The following is a 19,538-nucleotide window of genomic DNA, read 5'->3' as shown; positions in this document are numbered from 1 at the left end:
CTTCATAGATTAGCTTCGAATTTGATTAAATTAAAGTAGATGTAAGGCTGCTTATGGAGTTGGTCAACACGATTTCCATGAAAAAAACTCGTTTAGAGAACTTTTCCAATTCTGAATGGAAAATCTTCAAAATGCAGAGAAAAAATGTTGTGTTTTTAAAATGAAGTTATGAAAAGGTACAAGACTTTTTTAAATCATAAAAGTTTGTTTCTATTCCTCAATTCGAAGGCTTAGGGAAGACTTATTGGTTAAATTTTCAGAAAACAATAATAAAAAAAAAAACCGAGAGCCACGGGCAAAAAAAATTTAAATCTAGGGTCTGATATTATAAAGTGCAAGCAACGATTTTCCAAGGCAGTATGAAATAACAAAATTACCAAAGTATACTAGTACATTGACATTAAAAAGAAATATAGGGGAGGTGACCTTAGCTAATAATTGTTTGTTTTAAGGAAAACAGGAGAAGAAGGGTAAACAACAAAATTAACCTGATCCTCATTCTCTATCTGGTCACTGACATCTTTCATTCCCTCTCCTTCTCCAATGCCTCCCCCTTCAATGTCTTCAAACTCTGTAGACCCGTCGCCTTCACCCTCCTCTATTTCCGGGGGGACACAGAATCCTCTTGTGCCGAGATCGGTGAAGATACTCAGCAACACAGACAACAGTTTGCTGGTTGCGCGGTGAGCTTCCAGTAAATTGATGAGTAGATTTTGTGAGAGGTTCAGGTATTGATGGAGTAGGGGGATGGAGCCTTCCAGTAAATGAGCGCAAAAGCCACTGAGTGAAAATTGAACTGACATGTTAGAAGAAGACCATGAGGAATCAGTCATGTTTTTGACCTGGGACAGAAGTGAAGAAATGCTCCTCGTCACGCCGTTTAATTTGAGCCTGCTGATGTCGTTGAGTAAGTTCTGATGTAAACGAGTTGCCAAGTGTCCATCTTGAAGCTGTAAGTTCTCACTGCCATCTAATTTAATATGTAAAAGAAGATGCTAAGTTAACAAGTTCACACACCCCAGAGGCCATGAGGGAGTTATCACTAAGAAGTCATATTAAATTTTCCACAGCAAGGAGCACAAATAAGTCTCACTAAGATGAACACTTTCGACACAAGTAATATGTGATCATTTAAGTAATGTGATGGTAAAACAGACATTGATCCAAACTCTCGGGATTACCCAGCCATGATATACATGTTTGGTTCACTGCGAGGAGCTATAGGTCGGTACTATAAGCTATAGGTTGGGGTTAAAGAGTGTCGATTGTTTCGCCACATTTAAATTTATGTCTGTATCTGAGCAACTGCACACCCACCCCTCCCCTGACCCAGTAACAGTCAACTAATAACAAGTTAGGGCTAATGTTGGGTTAGGGGAGGGGTAGGTGCGCAGTTACTCAGATACTGACATGGACCCCCATATTTCGAGTGAGGTATTTCGCTACATGTAAAATAACCATAACTACCTTGATCAGCTGTGTTCTTTTTGCTATCTTCACCTTCTTCGTTTCTTTCTTGGGTGCTATTTTCTGTCACCTTAGCCAAACGCTGAACTGCCAGAAGAAGCGAGGTGTTCAGGGCGTCCACATCGCTGGTAAATGCATTCAGAGTCGCCACTCCTAAACAAAATGAAAATATTCTAAACAGGCCACTCTAACACACCAACTACACTTAGGAAAAGGCAGTTTCAACCCCAAGATGATTAATGTTGTCTGAACAAACTCAATAACATAAAGCTTTACAAAGTACGCTTAAGAGATCTGAAGCAGCAGTACAAATACTACTACTAAATTGTGGTACAATTCTACCGGAAAATGTGCTGAAATTCTCAACTACACCATGACAACAGATAAGGGTAAAAAAGCCAAATTTGTTTAAAGTTACAGTTTACTTGTATATTTACCTTGGTCATCAATGTTTTCATCACTCCAGGGTGTCTGAATCTCCTCCTTCCCAGACACAGCCGTACTCCATGAATGGAAATCGTTAAATTTCTCTAAGATCTCGTCTTTGAGGCGGACTAGTGGGCCACCAAGGCCTTTGTTAACTGAACAACTGTAATGATATAAATTTGTATAAATCGCTACAATTGAAAACTAGATGTAAATTTTAGGCCTGTCATAGGGATTAGAACATTAGGATAGAATGCATTGTATTTCTTTCTTATATATGGTGTATGGAGAAATTATCAAATGAGTGTCGAAAGTGATCCGGGATTCCATTGGTTTTGCTTTTCCCAGCCCTATGATTGGTCGAGAAAACTCGCGCCACCCTCTCAACCAATCAGAAACCAAAAGGCAGGTAATCGAAACTTGTTCATCTATTTTTCCCCAGGCTTTAGGCAGTTATCTTGTTTTCACTTCGAATTATGATTGGTTCATAGGGAATTTTCCTTTCTTTTGATTAGCCTTTGTGATTAATTTGGTTCTAGTTTCAAGACACTCAGTTGAAAAGCGCTCTAACCAACCACTAAGATTGTAAGTTGGTCGTGCCAACGACAGTCCTGATCATCCCTAGAAAATTAATCAGTACGTGATTCCTCCTTTTGTTTCTTTTAATCAACTTCTTGATAAAGAGCAAACTCACCACTTTGATTTAAACTTTGGCAACATTTCATCAATCAAGTCTGCTGTTCCTTTCAGCTTGAAGAAAGCGTCCCTTGTTACTTTGTTCTGTAGCCTACAAAATAAAAGACATATTGATCTGTTCTTCAGAAAACAAATCGTACTAATTCATGAAAGGATCATACTCTTTGTAAAACACTTTTCATCATGTACTGATGAATTCTGAGTGCTTCTTTCGATTTGAAAAAACGTCCTAAGAAATAGCTATTTTTCAGGGGTAGACGACCGTATAAGGGGAATCATAAACCAAAAATTAGCAAGGATGCTTCTGGTTTTTCTGGTTAGAAAAAGATTGACACAGACTAGAAATGACGAACTCAATGAATTTACCCGCATCATTGAAGAACGAGAAATAGCGGCGAGGCCCTTTGCTGCGAATCTTAAAAAAGTTTAATTTAAATTTTCACATAAGCAGTGAAGTTCTAATACAGGTGATTTGCCACCTATAGAGAAATTTTCAACTGAACGTCGAAATGACCTGGGATTGCTTTAGTTTAATTTAACTTTGTTCTGTGATTAATTCTGAAAACTCGCACCATCCTCTCAAAAAAATCATATCCAAATTCAAAACAGTCGCGTTTTCCCGCGCTTCGAGCCGTTTGCTTGTTTTCAAGTGAGTTCTTATTGGCTAGTGACAATGTAAACATATATTCTGATTGGCCGCTGGGATTACTTTGGTTTGGGTTTTTTAACCCTCAAATAAAACTACTTTCAACAAAGCTACCGTCACATTACCAAGATGCTATGGTTGCTGTCCTGTCATTCCCGCTTGTATTGTTCAACACGTGATCAGATAGAGCAGCATAGGGCCGGACTTCATTGGCCACTTGGTGCAACTTCGTCACAGTGTTCTGAAATTTTGACAGATACGGTACTTAATGTAACAGAAGAAGTTTATTTTAAGTAAAATTAGCGTCAATAGAAATCATTTACACTTTCCTGGATACGTTCAATTTGTCTATTCAATACAGCAAAAAAAGAATCGCTTGAAATACAGGTTGTGGCTCTTTCGTTTAAGAAATATTTTCAAAATATTTCTCGATTGAATTAAGCCTAGCACGCTTTCTGTCAAATTTCCAAATTCGTGAAATAAATTACTGTATTCCTTATTGATATCTTAACTCTTCAAACTCCTATGAGTGACCAAAACAGAATTTCTTCTCACAACATCAATTCAGTATCAAGCAGACAAGTGATGGGAATCGAGAAAATATCAATTCAGGGATTATTAGTTGATCCAATACTATATTCTCCGAACTAACTTCATAAGAATTGTAAGATTAAGGGAGTGAAAGAGTTCACCTTGCTTAATTGTTTCGTGGTCAAAAATATAAAAAAAAGAAAAGGTATTTTGTTCAACTCATCAGAAAGTACCTCCAACGTTTGAATCATCTCCTTAATGTCAGGATCTTCTGCAGACGAAACTGCCACAGACGAAAGCATTGCTTGTGGCAATGGAGTCCAATTGTGAAGTGGCGTTTTTTCATTGGGACAACATTTCAGCAATATGGACATTTGCTGTAGGACATGGGCCGTGTTAGTGAGAAGATCCATCACTTGAATCTGCAAAAAAGGAAAAAGGAAAGAGAACTCTCTTAAATAACCTTCCACAAATAGGATGACAAATGTTAAAGGGTTTGAAATTTCATGTCGTCCCTCCGCGTATTGTGGGCACATAAAAAAAGAGAAAAAGGTGCTGATCCATTTTAAAACACAAAGTCACTACATTTTATCCCCGGAGAAGTATCCCCAAATGGACAAATAAACATAAATTCAGGCTAACAAGGACGCAAAAAATTTACAGTAATCCTCCGAGGAGTTTGAGAAAGTTAGCTTGATTGCTATGGCCGCGGTCCGTGAAGCCTGTTCTAGACGTTCAGCGAATAAAGCGGAGCGAAATAAACGAACAACGCGATAGTGGCGCACAGGGGTGCTGAAAATAAAGGAAACTTAAAGCTCTAAGTCGCTTTAAGCAATCCGACTCAACCTTCCCTCGTGGTGACTGAACGCCAGGAACAGGCTGATATCCGTGTCATCTGTCAAGATGAAGACTGAGACGGGTTACAAGAAGCAATGCACCAAGATTGTTTAAAAATGCGAACGGTCAAGTCATATTGATTTTCGTTTTGCATCTGATTGGTTGATACGATGGCGCGAGGTTTCTAGACCAGTCATAGCGAAGTAAGCAAAACCAAAGTATTTCTGGATCATTTTCGTCACAATTAACAATCGGTCTCATTATATCACACTTACAGTGTGCTTCTCAAGGTCCTTCTGAGGTGGAAGACTCGAGATTCCGCTGTTGGCATCTTCATCTGGTGATGTGACAGATTCTCTCAACTGCCTCAAGCCAACACTAAGGTGAGGCCAAAGAGAACACGGCAAAACACAATTAATTCTGATCCTACACCACATACTTAAACTAATGCCCCATTCACACCAAAGCTTAAACATGTTTAAAAGTTGTTTTGTTAAACACAGTTTAATTTTTTTTTTCTTCATAGAAACTATTTAACCGAATATTTTTGACTTGAATGTAGCACATTGGAAATGCAAGTTAGCAAGTACTTGAATCCAATGGAAAATCAAGTTTTTCAGTTCTCTGTTTATAATTTTCATTCAATGAAAACCAGTTTAACAAAACATGTTTTGCTGGTGTGAATGGGGTATAAGTTACACTTGAAACATCAGAGAAGGCAGTCACAGACAATGTCAAGCAAAACCTGTATTTTGCGGACACTACCCCCAGTCCGAAATTGTTCCTTACTTATTAAAAAAATTTTCCCTCCACGCATCCATGTCTTGAGTATAAAGAATCTGTTTTTAGCAGACACCTCAGTTAAGCGGATTCGAACGACGGAATTAAACGCTTTTGTTACAAGAAAACTGTATTAAGCAGACAGCTTAGACACGGATTCGAGTCTCATTGTTAATTGATCGACATTTATGCGTGATAAAGAAATTGCATTACATCAAATCGCCATCTTGGAGGCCAATCCGGCTATGCGATTGGTTCATTTGTACCACTTCGTACAAATTGGCTGTGTACCATAGTAACCCCGTATACTGCTAGTGTCATTGAATCAGAAACCGCTACTTCAAACTAACACAACCCATAATTTCTCAATACACGCAAGGCCCACGGCATACCTTAACTTGCAAGTCGTTAGTAGAGGCACATAAGGGGGTGTTATTAACAAATATGCAACTGAAACTGGTGAGTGATCAAGACAGGTTACCTTGTACGTCTAATGTTTCTCGATAACTGCGAGATGACCTGTCTTTGTTCATAACAAACATGAAGCAAATGGTTACTACAACCTTTACAACGATCGATGTCACCAACACTGAGCTCCTATAGGAACCAACAAAACATTAACATAATACCGTTAGGTCACTAGAAATCAACATAGCAGTCATAGCATAAAAATATGCTAGGATAAAAACTGCTTCAAAGAAATCCAACCTAAAAAATAATTGATTGACAAAGAAAAAAGTGTTAATTTTAAATGTTAATGAATGCAACAGATTTGACCCTTTAACTCTAAGAAGTGATTGACGCGTATTCTCTCCCCAAACTTTCCGTTCATTAACAGTACATTTCCAGGCTATTGGGTGACGAGAACATTCATACTCGTCAGCTATAGGGCATTATCGGCGTATCTTACCGAGTTGTCCTGACGAATTTTCAGGGAAATAAGAAGCAACTTTTTGAAGGATTGTGTCTTAGCAGTTTAAGGGAGGAGTGATGATTATTATAACCCGTAAATCTCCACACTTGACGGGCACAATGGAATGAAAAATTTTGTTGCAGCCGTTCATAAAAAGACTTTACTTGGTGGCTTCTGGTCTGTCAAAGTTAATTCATTTCTTACGAGTTCAAATTGCATCTTGTCACTTTTTAAATGGCACCTCCTCAGTTACCCAAACAAAAAGCGGGCATTTCGAGTTTTAACTTACCTTTGACGGCGTTACCATGGCTGCAGTTAAGGCAGAAGACCTTGCAAGTGACTTATAGTAATAACGACAACAGCCCTCCAAGAGCTGCCTCACATTATGTAGCAAGTCACTGAAAGAAGTAAAATTCACAAGAGTTGATGGAGTGAAGATCATAAGCAACAATTTTTACTAACTATAGGTACAATTTTTTATTCATTGTTCGATGTATCCTCTCTGGGGACCTGATGGGAGACAAAACTCCAACCAGGGATATAACAAGGAACTTTCCTTTAGGCTGAGAGCCATGACCACTCTACAATAAGCTGCAGTGCAGCCATGATAGGTGGTTTTGGTAAAAACTCAGCCAACACCAAGGAGTTACAAGAACAATCTGACTCATTAAAGCACAAGGTTAGCTAGCAATATTGATCATGAAGGATGTGGTGATTGTGTTTATTTTGTCTCTGTGTCAGTACAACATAGAATGTATCAGCTGGAGCGAAGGTTGTTGCCTTTCAAACTGAAAATTTTAAAACATTACTGCGTTAGTATAGCCTCGCACGTTTTCCGTCTATACTTAAATTTATACAATTCCCTAAATATTTTTACTAAAAAAATGATATTTTGACTTAATGGAAAACTTGTAGAATTTTGAAATTGTTCGTACACAGATATTGAAATCCTGTCGCCTTAATTAACCATTGCACTGTTTTAACACTGAAATCCTTTAAACCCATCTTGAATGTCTTGTTGATAACTTCAAAATGAAGTTGGTGAGCCACTGCCATTATAGAATGAAAGAGAACTCTTATCTTTTTCAAAGTTCCGATTTCTCCAAAAATTTACTTATTATTGCAAACCATCGGAAGTGCTATAACAGCAGTATTTGTCGAGCTGTTATTCGTTCTCGCATACTTACGGTGACCTGTCAGAAAGCAGCTCGACTGATCTTGTTACAGCCTCTTCCTCAACTGCAGCAACCAACATGGCCTCTTTTCCCGTGGACTGGCGCTCGAGATTGAGCCCCTTACGATAAGACACGCCTAGAAATGTATATTTATTAACAATGACTACACAACCTCAAAACCTACAATTTGCGACAAAATTAGTTGATACATCATGCTTAAAGAATTCTATTGATGTGTAGAATAACACTCCTGCTTCTATCACACTCTAAATCATTGATAACACCCCCCCCCCCTCCCCCAATCATTGTTGCCCGTATATAGCTAAAAGTTTGGGGAATCACGATAGAACATTGTTTTGGGGGGGAGGGGTGAATAGGTAGCCTCAACAAAGGCAAAAGATATAAAATTGAAGTAATATGGGGTTGAAGGTCATCTCGTCAACAATTTTGTCCTCTCTAGATAAGACCCAAGTAACTTCTTAACTAGTCCGTGTATAAAACAAACAAGGAAACAAAGAAAAGTAACCGTAAAATTAAAAAAAAATGAAAAAAAAAACGAATAAAAAAAAACAAAGACACTTGTACACAGATTCAATTTGTATAAACCTGAGTTTAAAGGACAATTTGTATCATACCAAGCAATGCCAATATCTTGAACAGGTCTGACAAACTTTTACGTTTCCGTTGCTGAATATGTTTCCGCAGATCTGTTTGTTTCTCTTTTGGCTGAAAAAACAGTATATAATGAGTTACATAAAAAAATTTGTCAAATGTGTAACAGATGAAATGATAGACTATGTTTATTGAATTATGTAAATAACAAGTAGTAACAGGACCAAAAATTCAGTGATAATTTCGAAGTTCTTCTTATACCTGACTGGACACATCCAAAGCTTGCAGCTCTTTTGAAGTGGTTATGACTTCAGCTGAAAAAAAAAAACCAAATAATTGCCTAAACGTCAACAGCTATCTTTATTACAATTTGCAGTAATATCACAATCTGATTGGCCAATTTGCCGTGTTCATAAGAATACAGACAACGCTGCTCGCGTCAACGTGTCACGCAATGGTCACGCACTGAAAGAATCGTCTTATTTGACGTCGATATCGTGGTAAAAAATAAAATCGACAATGCCAGTCGGCTGCGCCTCGTGGTCCACAACATTTTGACCACTGTGATGATGAATATCGCTGTCGATAACAGTACACACCACACCAAACCACTGTCGATTCGTTAAATATACTTGCTCGGCCGTTTGGCACAAGCTTTTCTCTTTCAGTCCTGATACATGGAAAAATATATAACAAACGCGTTCTTGTTCCTAAATTGTTCAGCATTGACATAGGAATACGCTCTTTGCATTAAAACAGAGAGAACTCCCTCAGCTTTAATGAGAAAGCCAATAGAGGAATAAATCTGGTGTTTCATCGGTTTTGACTCATTTCAGTGTAATTTGTTAAGAAAATTCTCACCATCCTTTGGCTAACAAGATGAAAAAAGAAAACAGATCGTCCCTTAGTGAACCAAATTTTCGCGCCCCAGATTCCATTTGTCCGAATTTCCTTTTTCTTCTTTTTGAGATTTTGAACTTTGTTTCGTTTCGCTCATACGATTTGGTTTAAATTGAAAACACTGCCTTAACATGTTCTGGCAATGAAATACCGCGGTGATGTAGAAAAAAAAAGTCGTGTTAAGTAATCAATTAAAAATTCTGTTAGCTCTGGAAGAGTAAGCTTGTTTTTCATATACTTTAATATCTGATAAAACTTGTACCTGTAAAGTCATCCAAGCACGTCACTAGTGGCTCATACTCTTGTCGACTGATAATCTGGTGTGACAGCTGTCTCATTTTTTGAAAGAGTTTTGTGAGACGATTCTGATTCGATGGAAGACACAACCTCCATTTCTCGTGCGTTGATATAAATTGAAGACTTCTGTTACAGTGTGCCTGAAGAGGAAACACATTTTTAGAATAAGCAATTTTTTCCTTCCGGTAACTGGTGTCACATCTCAGGAGTTAATTGTAGTTTAAAATGGACTTCATGTCATAATAATTTAAACTAATTTAATTTGTTTTTCCCTTTTCTCCAAGTAACTGCCGAAGTCCTTGACCGAAGAATTATGCTAATGTAAAACACACTAGTCGAAACTTAGCTGAAACTAAAACTTTTTAAACCGCACTATGAACATTAACTTTCTTAACACCATCATTGTTGACAATTATTTGCTTAGTTGGTTGGAGTTCTTTTGGGTCGCAAACTGGCCAACTTTGGGCCCTCTGTACCATATTCCAACGGCAGTAACCACAATTCTCTACATAGCGGGATGAAGTGTTGATCAAGGTTTTCAAAGAGCGTTTCTGGACCCCTCTCCCCCTCCCCCTTTGCAATTTGAAGAGAAGTGCCTCAAACCCTCTACAATAAATATTCAGTACGCATTTTCTCCATTCTATTCTCTACACATTCATTGCGGTACTGACGAGGAGAATTTGTTTAACAATAAAAAAAACATGAGCTTCTTTAGTTGGTGATCATTTCCTTTAATCTCGTGACTTTGATGCTTGATTCAGGGCTGATATTTTAAGAAGAAATTGGGTGCTGGTTACTCTTGGGGGTAAAGGGTTTTATGTGATACTGTTAGGACAGATGAGCCAACAATACCAAAAATACCCATAAAACCAAAATTTTATGTTAGCGATACAAATACTTGTGATCATCTGACCTTCAATGCTTCTGATGATATGAACCACTCTGCTTGTACACTTTTTCTTTCATTTGTGTAATTCTCTTTATTTTCAGAAGGAGAAAGAGCTTTCTCCACATTTTTCAAGGTCTTGGAGACTGGCTCATTCAGAGAGGCCTTTGAAAACGAAGAAACATTTGTAGTTCATAAGAAGATTGGTAGTTAAAATATTAGATTAAGGTGATAGTTCATCAAATTTCATTTACAGCAAGAGCGTAGAATGTAAAACAAATAAACAAACAAAACAAAATAAAGCAAAAAACAAATTCAATGTTGATCGCAGATGCAGCAGGTTTAGGCATCCAGTCTTCAATATGTGATCGTAATCTGAGCTCCTGCATAGGGACGCTTTGTATCATTTATTTGTTCCATTTTACATTTGCTCACAAGATAACATAAATAGGAATTTAAGATAGCAAATATTTCACAGAGAGATAATATTTTTGAATACGCAAAGATCGTAGAGACGTTATCCTGCTTTAGTACCTCGTATCTGCGCACAAATTTGTGCAATGTGTGATGAGACTTGTCAGCAGCTTGTTTCATTGCCCAGAAGTTGGAGTCATTCCACTTGGCAATTTTCACAAAATCCTACAAGACAAAATCATTTTTTAACACATTGAATATGAAACCAAACTCAAATTTTGTCACAATAAAACTTCTCACAGAGGGTAGCACTGTTTCAGTATTATGGAAAGGAATCTTGCCAGGACTGCATTTACCGGGCATTAACAAGTCAACAGTAGAAAGCTCACATGCATCAAGTTATCACAACTCATACAAGGACTCCGAAGTTTAAAAGTTCCGTTTTATCTCATATTTGATTAAACATTTGCTTGCTTCTTGACAAAACTAAAATAAAGCAGCTCACCTTCAGATCTTTTTCAATAGGTTTCCTCATTTCTTGTAGAGATTGCTCAACAGAAGGAATAAACTGCTTGTAATAACAGAACAAGTTCCATAGCACATCTGATACTTTAGCTAAAAACAAGGAGTCACTTTTGTTAGAAAAATTTCCATGTCTCACAGCAAAAGGATTATTTTATTGGTCTCTAAATTAATGTCTTCACATTTTTTTTAAATACTACAATTCTCCAAGTTTTATCGTTTGACGGGGGATGTGCTGAATAGGACAGACCTCGGGGACTGAACTTCAGCGGCAAAGTATTTGAGTCTGATGCTTGTGCAATTAGACAGTCTCCTCAAACCTTAAGTCGCTCAAGGATTTGCTAAAAGTTTGAAGCAATACCCCTCAAGAGAGGGGTACAGTTTGACTTTCTACAATACCATCAAATGACACCTTTTTCCAAGATTAATTACCTTCTCCAGGGCTCGCCTCTTCGTAGCACATTTGTTTGTAAAATGCAAACAGCATTTGTAACCGGGAAGCAAACTCTCCAAGTGTTGAGCTTTCGATAAATCTTTGTAAAGGTTCGATTACCTCACTGCCATCAGGAAAACCCTCTGTTTATGGAAAGAGAAAGACAGATAAAGTTTTGGATGTGTGTAAATTGACTAATGAAATACAAGTGCTCATAATGGTTAGCGGAGTATTATATACTGTAGCTTTTAAATTTAGAAAGGCCACCTTGTGCTAATAGACGTTTCTGAGGAAGAATCTGTTACACAACCCCTTTTCATGGCTTTTACTTTACTTCAAATCATCACACTAACAACAGCTAAGTGCAACACTCCAAGGGCGTTGCGTCCCAAATATTTATTTATACCATGACAATAAACCAGCAAAATTTACCTCTAGGTTCCTGCGCATACTCAGTCATCCTAAACTGCACCAAAGAACTATAAATGTGAAACCACCATTGACTGGCTTTTGCCGCTGAATTTAAGGTGGTCACATCTAGAAGTGTCGACCAGCACCTGAAGCAGAACGAGAGCATGGATTTTGCAGAATTAACACAACACTTCGCTTTTACCTGATTATGATAAAAGATTGTAGGGAAAAATTTTTTATCCAAAATGTGGGGATTTTAACTGTACAGCACTGCAACGTTTAACATGAGTTAATGCATCGGTGAAATGAGAAAAAATTAATTGGTCATGTTTCTCGTTGTCCCAGCACATAATGGCAAATCAGATGCTATTTGCAAAATCAGAGCGGCCACACCAACGGGACCCCTGCCAGGATTAATAACTCGACGTTGCTGACCGTCTCTCTTGAACAGGCGAAAAGGAGCGCGTGAGTGAAAGCTGGTTTTGAAGCATTGATTCGACGACGATTCCACAATGCCACTCTGGAACAATAAGATTGCAAAATTGAAGGAACATATTGGAATTGGAACTAGAAACTGAGTTTGGTAGAAGGACCCTCACGTCAATCTTTAGAAATACCCATACAAGTTGTGCGCACGGCTTATCTTAAAGTTATGAACAAATATAACCGCATACTTGAGTTCCATTTTTCTCCACTGAATGATCAGATGCGTCACATTATCCAAATGGTCTCTTAGGCTGACATGTTTTGCAGCATTTGATTCCCAGTCCTAAAAATATGAACACAATATCAAGCAGGAAAATTTTTAGAATATGAAAAAAACTATTAATTAGGAGATTATTGACTGATTCAATACAAAATTCTGTAAGAACTGTCCAGCGGATAGTAAGAAGAATTACAAATGAATTATTGGGAGTGATGGTGTTAAATCACTTTCATACTGAGCCTCTCAGTCCCAATACCATGGAAAGGGACTGGGTACCTTTCAAAAGAAAACGCGCTGGGGCAATGACTAAAGAAACTGTGGTGCTACGTCGGTGGGAGAATGTAACAGTGTAATTAAATATCATCAACTGAATTAATAACATAAATTGGCCACCGTAAAGAGTTTAAAAGCTGACGAAGGGATAACGTTCGAAACATCAGATTTTTAACTCTTTACGGCGGCCAATTTACGTTATCAACTCAGTTGACAAGACTAAAATACCCCCAACATCTAAGGAGTTCACTTACTTCCAACCGTAACTTCACGAGACTGGACCATGGGAGTCTTTGATTACAAGTGCACTGCTACTGAACTTCTTACCTGGGCTTTTCTTAGTAAAACCTCAAGGCCAGTCAAAATCTTCATCACTGGACTGGTCACGGGAAAAGATAATATCCTTTCTATCACAACCAAAAGCTGAAAGAGAGCAAACGTTTTAAAAATTACACTGTTTCTGTTCAAACGAGAGGCATTTTTTCATTTCGTGCGTTGACGGAAAGTCGACTTAAAAATCTGTCCTCTTTTCGTACATCATCTGAAATTTAACAAATAAATTAAACGTTGCTGTACGAAACAAATATGACAAGAAGACTTGACATTTTGCAAATGTACCCTTTTAAAGATGTTCCTTTGGATAATATATCAGTCAAATATTAAAATTTGGTTTCTCTGGAGGATGTTTCACACGTTTGAGAACATGTTTCATTCAAGTTTCAAAAAACTTGGGAAAAAAAGTCATTACATGCCAAATGTTCAACTCTTTCCTTAATGAATAAAAATATGATGGGACACCATTTCTCGTGTTTATAGATATAAATTTCAACACAAACAAATAAAGTGGTCTCACCTGCATTAGAGCAGGATGCCGAGGCCATTCTGCCAACAGCTCGTGAACACGAGCAGCAAAATCCGCAAGAATTGGTTTCACTCTTACAACCTCTTGAATGTTTGAGTCATGGTAGATATCAAAAGGTTTTTTGTCACTCAAACCTTTCTGGTATAGCATTTCTTGCTGTGGAATAAGAATATATTCACTTTGAGCATGGGGAAAGTACGCAATATTTATGATGCAGCTTTCTAATCTAGACCACTTCTTACATTTGGTGTGTCGGTACTTCCCAAAAGTATAACCCAGTTCTAAACCAGAAGCACACAAATACTGATAGAACAGGTCAATATTTGCAGCGCAGTGTTTGCGCAGGAACTAAGTGATATCATCCACTACACAGTAAAGACTAAAATAAATTGCTACACAATGAAACTAAATGAAAGTTCATTATGACATTAAAACCTCTTAAGGCTTAAACATCTTCTACTGTTTTAACTTCTCTTTTCATTCCTAGAGGTTAATTTACTTCAACAAAATCAAGACCTGTATCGGCCTCACTACAAAGATGTTTTACCAACGTTACCTTATTTTAAAATACAAAGAGAGCTTTTTGATCGAGCGTCGTAAAACCAACACCAGTCAACGACCAATCAGAACAAAGGTTACCACCGTTATAAGCCATGAAAACGCTAAAACCGCCTGGAGTACGTGAGAAAACCGCGAGTGACAACCGCGAGTTACAAAGTCACGATTGTTTGGCGCGAGTTTTCTAAACTAATAACAGCAAGAGATAAAGGAAAACCAAAGCAATCACGGATTGCTTTCGACACTCGATCGGAAATTGCCCGATTGTTGTAACATTTTACCTTCACTGTCCTGTCTGACTGGAACTGACCCTTCAAAAAGGAACTTTGCAAGAGATGTGATCGAGATGTTTTCATGTCCGCATGCGACCCTGCAGCAAGATAACACATTCCTTGTTAATTGATCTGCTCAGTCACAAATTTAACAGTACATAAGTTGACGTAAAACAAACAACAAATAGGATGTTTTGAAGTATGAGTAATACCTGACTATGAACTAAACATTTTAAAAGCCAAAGGCAAATCTTATAACCTACAATGAAAAAAGTCTTAGGGGAAATTGAGTACAAATTCAATGTAATCAAAAAAAAATTCTCTCAAGTTCTCTATTTTTATGGGTTCCTTACATGGTATAAGAGCATTCATCACTGACGCTGTTTCGTAACCCCACTTGAAGGCTTCCAAATACAGCGACTCCATGGAGTCATTTGGTCGGTAACAGTCTGCTTCATGTAAAGCGAAATCTCGACTAGGTCGAAGCCGACAAAAAGTTTCTTCATGCAGCCTCCTCAATTCTGAGAAATCAGGAACGTTCTCCATAAATAGTTCAGCATCCGACTTAACTACACAGGAAGATGAAGCATTTTCATCCTGAGGGACAAAAGTATTCTCGTTCAAATCCTGGGGAGCCATAAAATCCTTGAAGTCGTCATCAAAACGTGGGAACGCCTTGCTTATGGCTCTTTTATTCTCCTCATCGTCACTGAGACTCACGCCGTGTGTTTTGTTCTTGAATTTGAACAAACTTCCTTCCTCTTCCTCTCGCTGCCGTTCTTCCTCTTTGAAGATTTTCCACTTGTTTAGGAAAATCTCCAGAATTGTAATCACTGCTTGGTAAAGTTTTTCATCGAGGAAGCCATGTTGTATGGAGTGGTTACGCAGATGGAGAACTGATAGCCGTAATGCCCTGTGACAGATAAATTCAGACGATATGACTCGGTTTATTCTTGATTTAGTTTCATCTATGGTGAGTTTTGTATGTAAAATGATATTACGGTGCAAAGGGTCGACTGATAGTACCTGAAGGAAAGAAATGCAGATGTTCGAGCCGCTGTTTCACGAACTTGAAGATATTTAACCAAGCCTGCGACCAAAAGAAAACATTTTATTTACTATACAAACAACAAAAACTTAAAACAAAAGCCTTTCCTAGTCGTACAATTGCCATCAGCTGACGATCCAAACACTTAGAGCTTGATAAAAGAATAAAGTAACACCAACGATTCATTACCTTGTATGCAAGCATCGACAGAAGGGGACATTAAAGAAACTGCAGCATCCAAACAGGACAAGGAACTTGACAAAGGAAACTCACAAAATGACAATATCACATCCGGTCCACTACACTGTTACGATTGAATGATAATATGGAAAAATACTGCAGTTTTAACCATTTTTAACATCGTTCAGTTCCTTTTATTTGAATCAAATATTAAATTTGAACGTTAAATGGGTATGGGAAAAGTCTTCTATTGGCAAATCTTAACCACATAATGGCTTAGGATGGTGTCTAACTTTTTATTTCATGCATACTGAGATTACTGACCCCCCTTCACAATCAGTGTGTGGCAAGACACTGACCCCACAATTTGTGACCACGACGGACCTTACGGTGATCTCTGGGTATCCCCCTATCATAATCCGATGTCAAACTTTTTGTGTAGTGAGGGCGGGAAGGGGCTACGTAGTGCTTTTTTAGGCCTCTTTATGAAATCTGCTCAAATATTTATTCATAGAAACTAAAGCAACGCGATATGGTGGGTCAATTTTTTTCCAGTTTTACCAAGTAACACCTATTTGCAGACAGTTTTAATCTTGTCCAATCTGTGCACATTTAAAAAGCATGCTAGTAACGAGCCATTTACATAAAAGGGAGAAAAGTTTAATAACAAAAGAAGTATCAGAGAGAGCTACGGGAATATTTCTTAACTGTTTGATGAAAAATTAATACTGGTGGCTTGGGTTAGCCAAAACCCTTTTTCTGGTGAGTTAACATGAAGACTGATAAACAGAACTTACCTGCATATTTGTGCCCACTGTAAGCTGAGCCCGAAATAAGTAATATTGAAACAATGTTGATAAGTTTGATGACATCAGGGACACACCATACATGACCTAGATTGATCGTAACAGAAAAGTGAAACTCAGTATATGAGTCAAGTGCAGCCTGAACTAGCAGGGCTTGTAATGTCACTGAATGGAACGCTGACTCAATCCAGTTTACTCCCCCAAAATTTAATCTGGAGAACACAATTGCCGAATCCACTCCTAGGTGGTGAAAGGTTGGGTAGGGTAGGTCAAACAGGGTAAGGTGAGGGTAGTGTGGGGTAGGATAGGGTAGGGTAGGTGTGGTAGGATAGGGTAGGGTAGGTGTGGTAGGATAGGGTAGGGTAGGTGTGGTAAAGTAGAGTAGGGTAGGGTAAGGAAGGGTAAAACAGAGTAGGGTAGGGTAGGGTAGGTCAGGTAGGGTAAGTTAGGGTAAAGTAGAGTAGGGTAGGGTAGGCAGGGTAAGGCAAGGTAGGTTGGGTAGTGTAGGGTAGAGTATGGTAAGGTTGGTGGTTATGATGGTCTCCTTATCAAAGAGCACAACAGAGTGACCCAGGGTAAGGCGTACTCTCCCAATTATCAAAAGACACTAATGTGAGTTACAAACAAAAATTATCATTCTCCTTTACCTGAGATACACCAGCAATAAAGGGTCCTAAAATATCACAGTACAGTGGATAGTCCTTCCTCAGCTTTTGGATAACCCTTTCCACAGAAGTATACCAAGCTTTTGCCTTATGAACAGCTGAGGTGACAGAATTGGCCAAAACGTTTCCATTAACACCTTTCTTCGGTGAGTCATAAAGCTGTGATGCTAGCTCTCTCATAGATGTTGTTAGGTCTGTAACAGTGTTAATCTCACCAACAGTGTGCAGGAAGTGTTTCACTTCATCAAGAATAGCATCAAACTGCATTATAAAATTAATTGAAACAGAAATGTGTGAACTCAAGCTACCGTTAAGACTAAAGCCTACGTTTATGGCCTTTTAGTGGAAGATTTTAGCAGCCGAGCCCCCAAAAGAAGTGGCGAGCCCGAAAGAGGAGTGGAGACGAGAATTTTTCGCGACCTATTGACTTTATTTTCATCTAGTGCCAATGACATTGTCAGCTATGCAAGTTATTTAGGACACAAATTTCTTAATTACAACTGATTGAAAACAAAAAACATTGCAAAACGTGAGTGATCAACAAAGGTCCTTGAAGCATTGTAACAAAAATTGGCAGGAAGCAGAGGCACCCGTTTGTTATGCAACAAAACGACAGATGCTCAAGCATCGAAGACAGCTAAGAATAAAAGGGCACTTCTTGTAAGTCTACACAAAACAACGTGAACGATAAGTTATCAACAACAAAAATTTAATCACAAGTACTTTGCTATCTTTTTCTACAAACTTCGTCAATCTGCCCAAAAAACTGACTGCAGGCTGCTGTCCCCACCACACATACCAGGTTGATTTCTTTTCAAGAAAGTGTTCATGCATTCATATAAGTTTTGTTGTAGTTGGCAAGTTTACAAGAGTAGCATTCTGCTATCAAAAGCTAATCTCCCGTCCATTCTTTCAACACCTTTTTTTCATACCTGCGAGATGTCTGGTCTGATAGCGGCATTCTTACTCAGGTTCTCCGCTTTCACTCTGAGATCTTTAAGTTTTGTTAACAATCGCCCCACCCGTACTGGATTAGATGTTAATTGTGATTCACTCCTGTGTTCATCACAAACAAGAGCTTCCAAATCATCAACAGAAGTCTTCACTCCTCTCCATATTTCCTCTGCATAATATCTCACTTTTAACTCCTCTTCGATTCTTTGAATCTGTTAAAAAAATGCGGAATGTGTACACCCGAATGCTCTTGTGTCAACTAGAATCTGCTCAAAATTGAAAGATTTGCATATGAAGGCATTTGGGATGTAGGAATTTCAAAGATTTGGAAGAATTAGTTTGCCAAAGAAGAAGAGCGAAATAGTCATATTGAATAAACGACTACGTGATACAATACGAACAAGGACATAAAAATTATTTTCTGAAAAAAATACGACTGCGCATAACACGTACACTTACCTCGCTATTAACATACTCAAGTTCAATTCTAGTTTTCTCAACAGGATCCACGGGTCCGACAGGAGACAGAATCAATGACTGAACCAAGCCAAGTTTAGTCCACATGTCACCAAGGCAAATGGAGTCCCAAAACATGTCTGTGTCATCTGCTACAAAAGAAAATTTGTCTTTTGAGAACATGGCAATTGTAAATAAACTGCTGGCTCCAGTTTTTCAAAGGGTGAATAGCTCTGCATTATCCATCTATCACTCTGCAGTACGTTGTTAAACCTTTCATTCCCACGATCTCACTAGTACTTCTCCTAACTAATATTTTTCTTTGTTCTCGTCACTTGCTTTCTTGATATTGTATTGACATTGTAAAGAAAAGTTCTACCATGGTCCTTCGTGGGTGCTAAAGAGTTAACAGTTATCCGTTGAATAGAGCTATCCACCCTTTGAATAACTGGGCCCTGCAGGTCGCTGAGATCAGATGTGCATCTTATCTTTCTGGACGATCTCCAAATGAGTCAATGAAATAAAATCTCGGCTCTTTAATGCAATTTTGATTTCAACATTTCCCTCCTTAACCAGCTCTTCAGCTGATCACTGTAATGTTCACAATGTTATTGACTTCAATACACTCTAAAGCCGAAGGATTGAAAATTTGACGCAAGACTCCATTCAAAAATTCAATTCTAAAACCAATTTGACCTTTTTAAGGCTGATCAGTTGAAAGTTTGATTCTACACCTAAAGAGCAGATTGTTCTAACTAATGATACCATCCGGTTACGAACTGCGGACAAATGAATGAACAGTGATTGTAAAA

At 38.2% G+C, this 19,538-nt stretch overlaps 1 protein-coding gene across 2 annotated transcripts in view; it reads right to left on the bottom strand.

Moving 5' to 3' along the window:
- LOC131780070 (midasin) overlaps window positions 1-19,538 on the bottom strand; it is a 60,991-nt gene that overhangs the window by 9,958 nt on the left and 31,495 nt on the right. For both annotated transcript variants that reach the window (XM_059096689.2, XM_066171649.1), the window contains exons 51-79: window positions 18,730-18,878; window positions 18,249-18,482; window positions 17,299-17,577; window positions 16,643-16,738; window positions 15,855-15,969; window positions 15,644-15,707; window positions 14,971-15,530; window positions 14,627-14,715; window positions 13,779-13,943; window positions 13,253-13,348; window positions 12,621-12,715; window positions 11,968-12,092; window positions 11,535-11,678; window positions 11,086-11,195; window positions 10,701-10,805; window positions 10,194-10,331; window positions 9,246-9,420; window positions 8,345-8,397; window positions 8,107-8,197; window positions 7,484-7,607; window positions 6,586-6,694; window positions 5,865-5,980; window positions 4,879-4,981; window positions 4,000-4,188; window positions 3,361-3,476; window positions 2,588-2,680; window positions 1,905-2,056; window positions 1,468-1,620; window positions 489-970 (exon numbers count right to left, since the gene is read on the bottom strand). In XM_059096689.2, coding sequence (XP_058952672.2) covers window positions 489-970; window positions 1,468-1,620; window positions 1,905-2,056; window positions 2,588-2,680; window positions 3,361-3,476; window positions 4,000-4,188; window positions 4,879-4,981; window positions 5,865-5,980; window positions 6,586-6,694; window positions 7,484-7,607; window positions 8,107-8,197; window positions 8,345-8,397; window positions 9,246-9,420; window positions 10,194-10,331; window positions 10,701-10,805; window positions 11,086-11,195; window positions 11,535-11,678; window positions 11,968-12,092; window positions 12,621-12,715; window positions 13,253-13,348; window positions 13,779-13,943; window positions 14,627-14,715; window positions 14,971-15,530; window positions 15,644-15,707; window positions 15,855-15,969; window positions 16,643-16,738; window positions 17,299-17,577; window positions 18,249-18,482; window positions 18,730-18,878 — 4,520 coding nt within the window. The remainder of the gene's footprint in view (window positions 1-488; window positions 971-1,467; window positions 1,621-1,904; window positions 2,057-2,587; window positions 2,681-3,360; window positions 3,477-3,999; window positions 4,189-4,878; window positions 4,982-5,864; window positions 5,981-6,585; window positions 6,695-7,483; window positions 7,608-8,106; window positions 8,198-8,344; window positions 8,398-9,245; window positions 9,421-10,193; window positions 10,332-10,700; window positions 10,806-11,085; window positions 11,196-11,534; window positions 11,679-11,967; window positions 12,093-12,620; window positions 12,716-13,252; window positions 13,349-13,778; window positions 13,944-14,626; window positions 14,716-14,970; window positions 15,531-15,643; window positions 15,708-15,854; window positions 15,970-16,642; window positions 16,739-17,298; window positions 17,578-18,248; window positions 18,483-18,729; window positions 18,879-19,538) is intronic.

The sequence above is a fragment of the Pocillopora verrucosa genome, chromosome 9 (assembly GCF_036669915.1).
Source record: "Pocillopora verrucosa isolate sample1 chromosome 9, ASM3666991v2, whole genome shotgun sequence".
Classification (NCBI taxonomy): domain Eukaryota; kingdom Metazoa; phylum Cnidaria; class Anthozoa; order Scleractinia; family Pocilloporidae; genus Pocillopora; species Pocillopora verrucosa.
The sequence above is the reverse complement of the archived record's forward strand: the minus strand, read 5'-3'. Positions and strand labels throughout refer to the sequence as shown.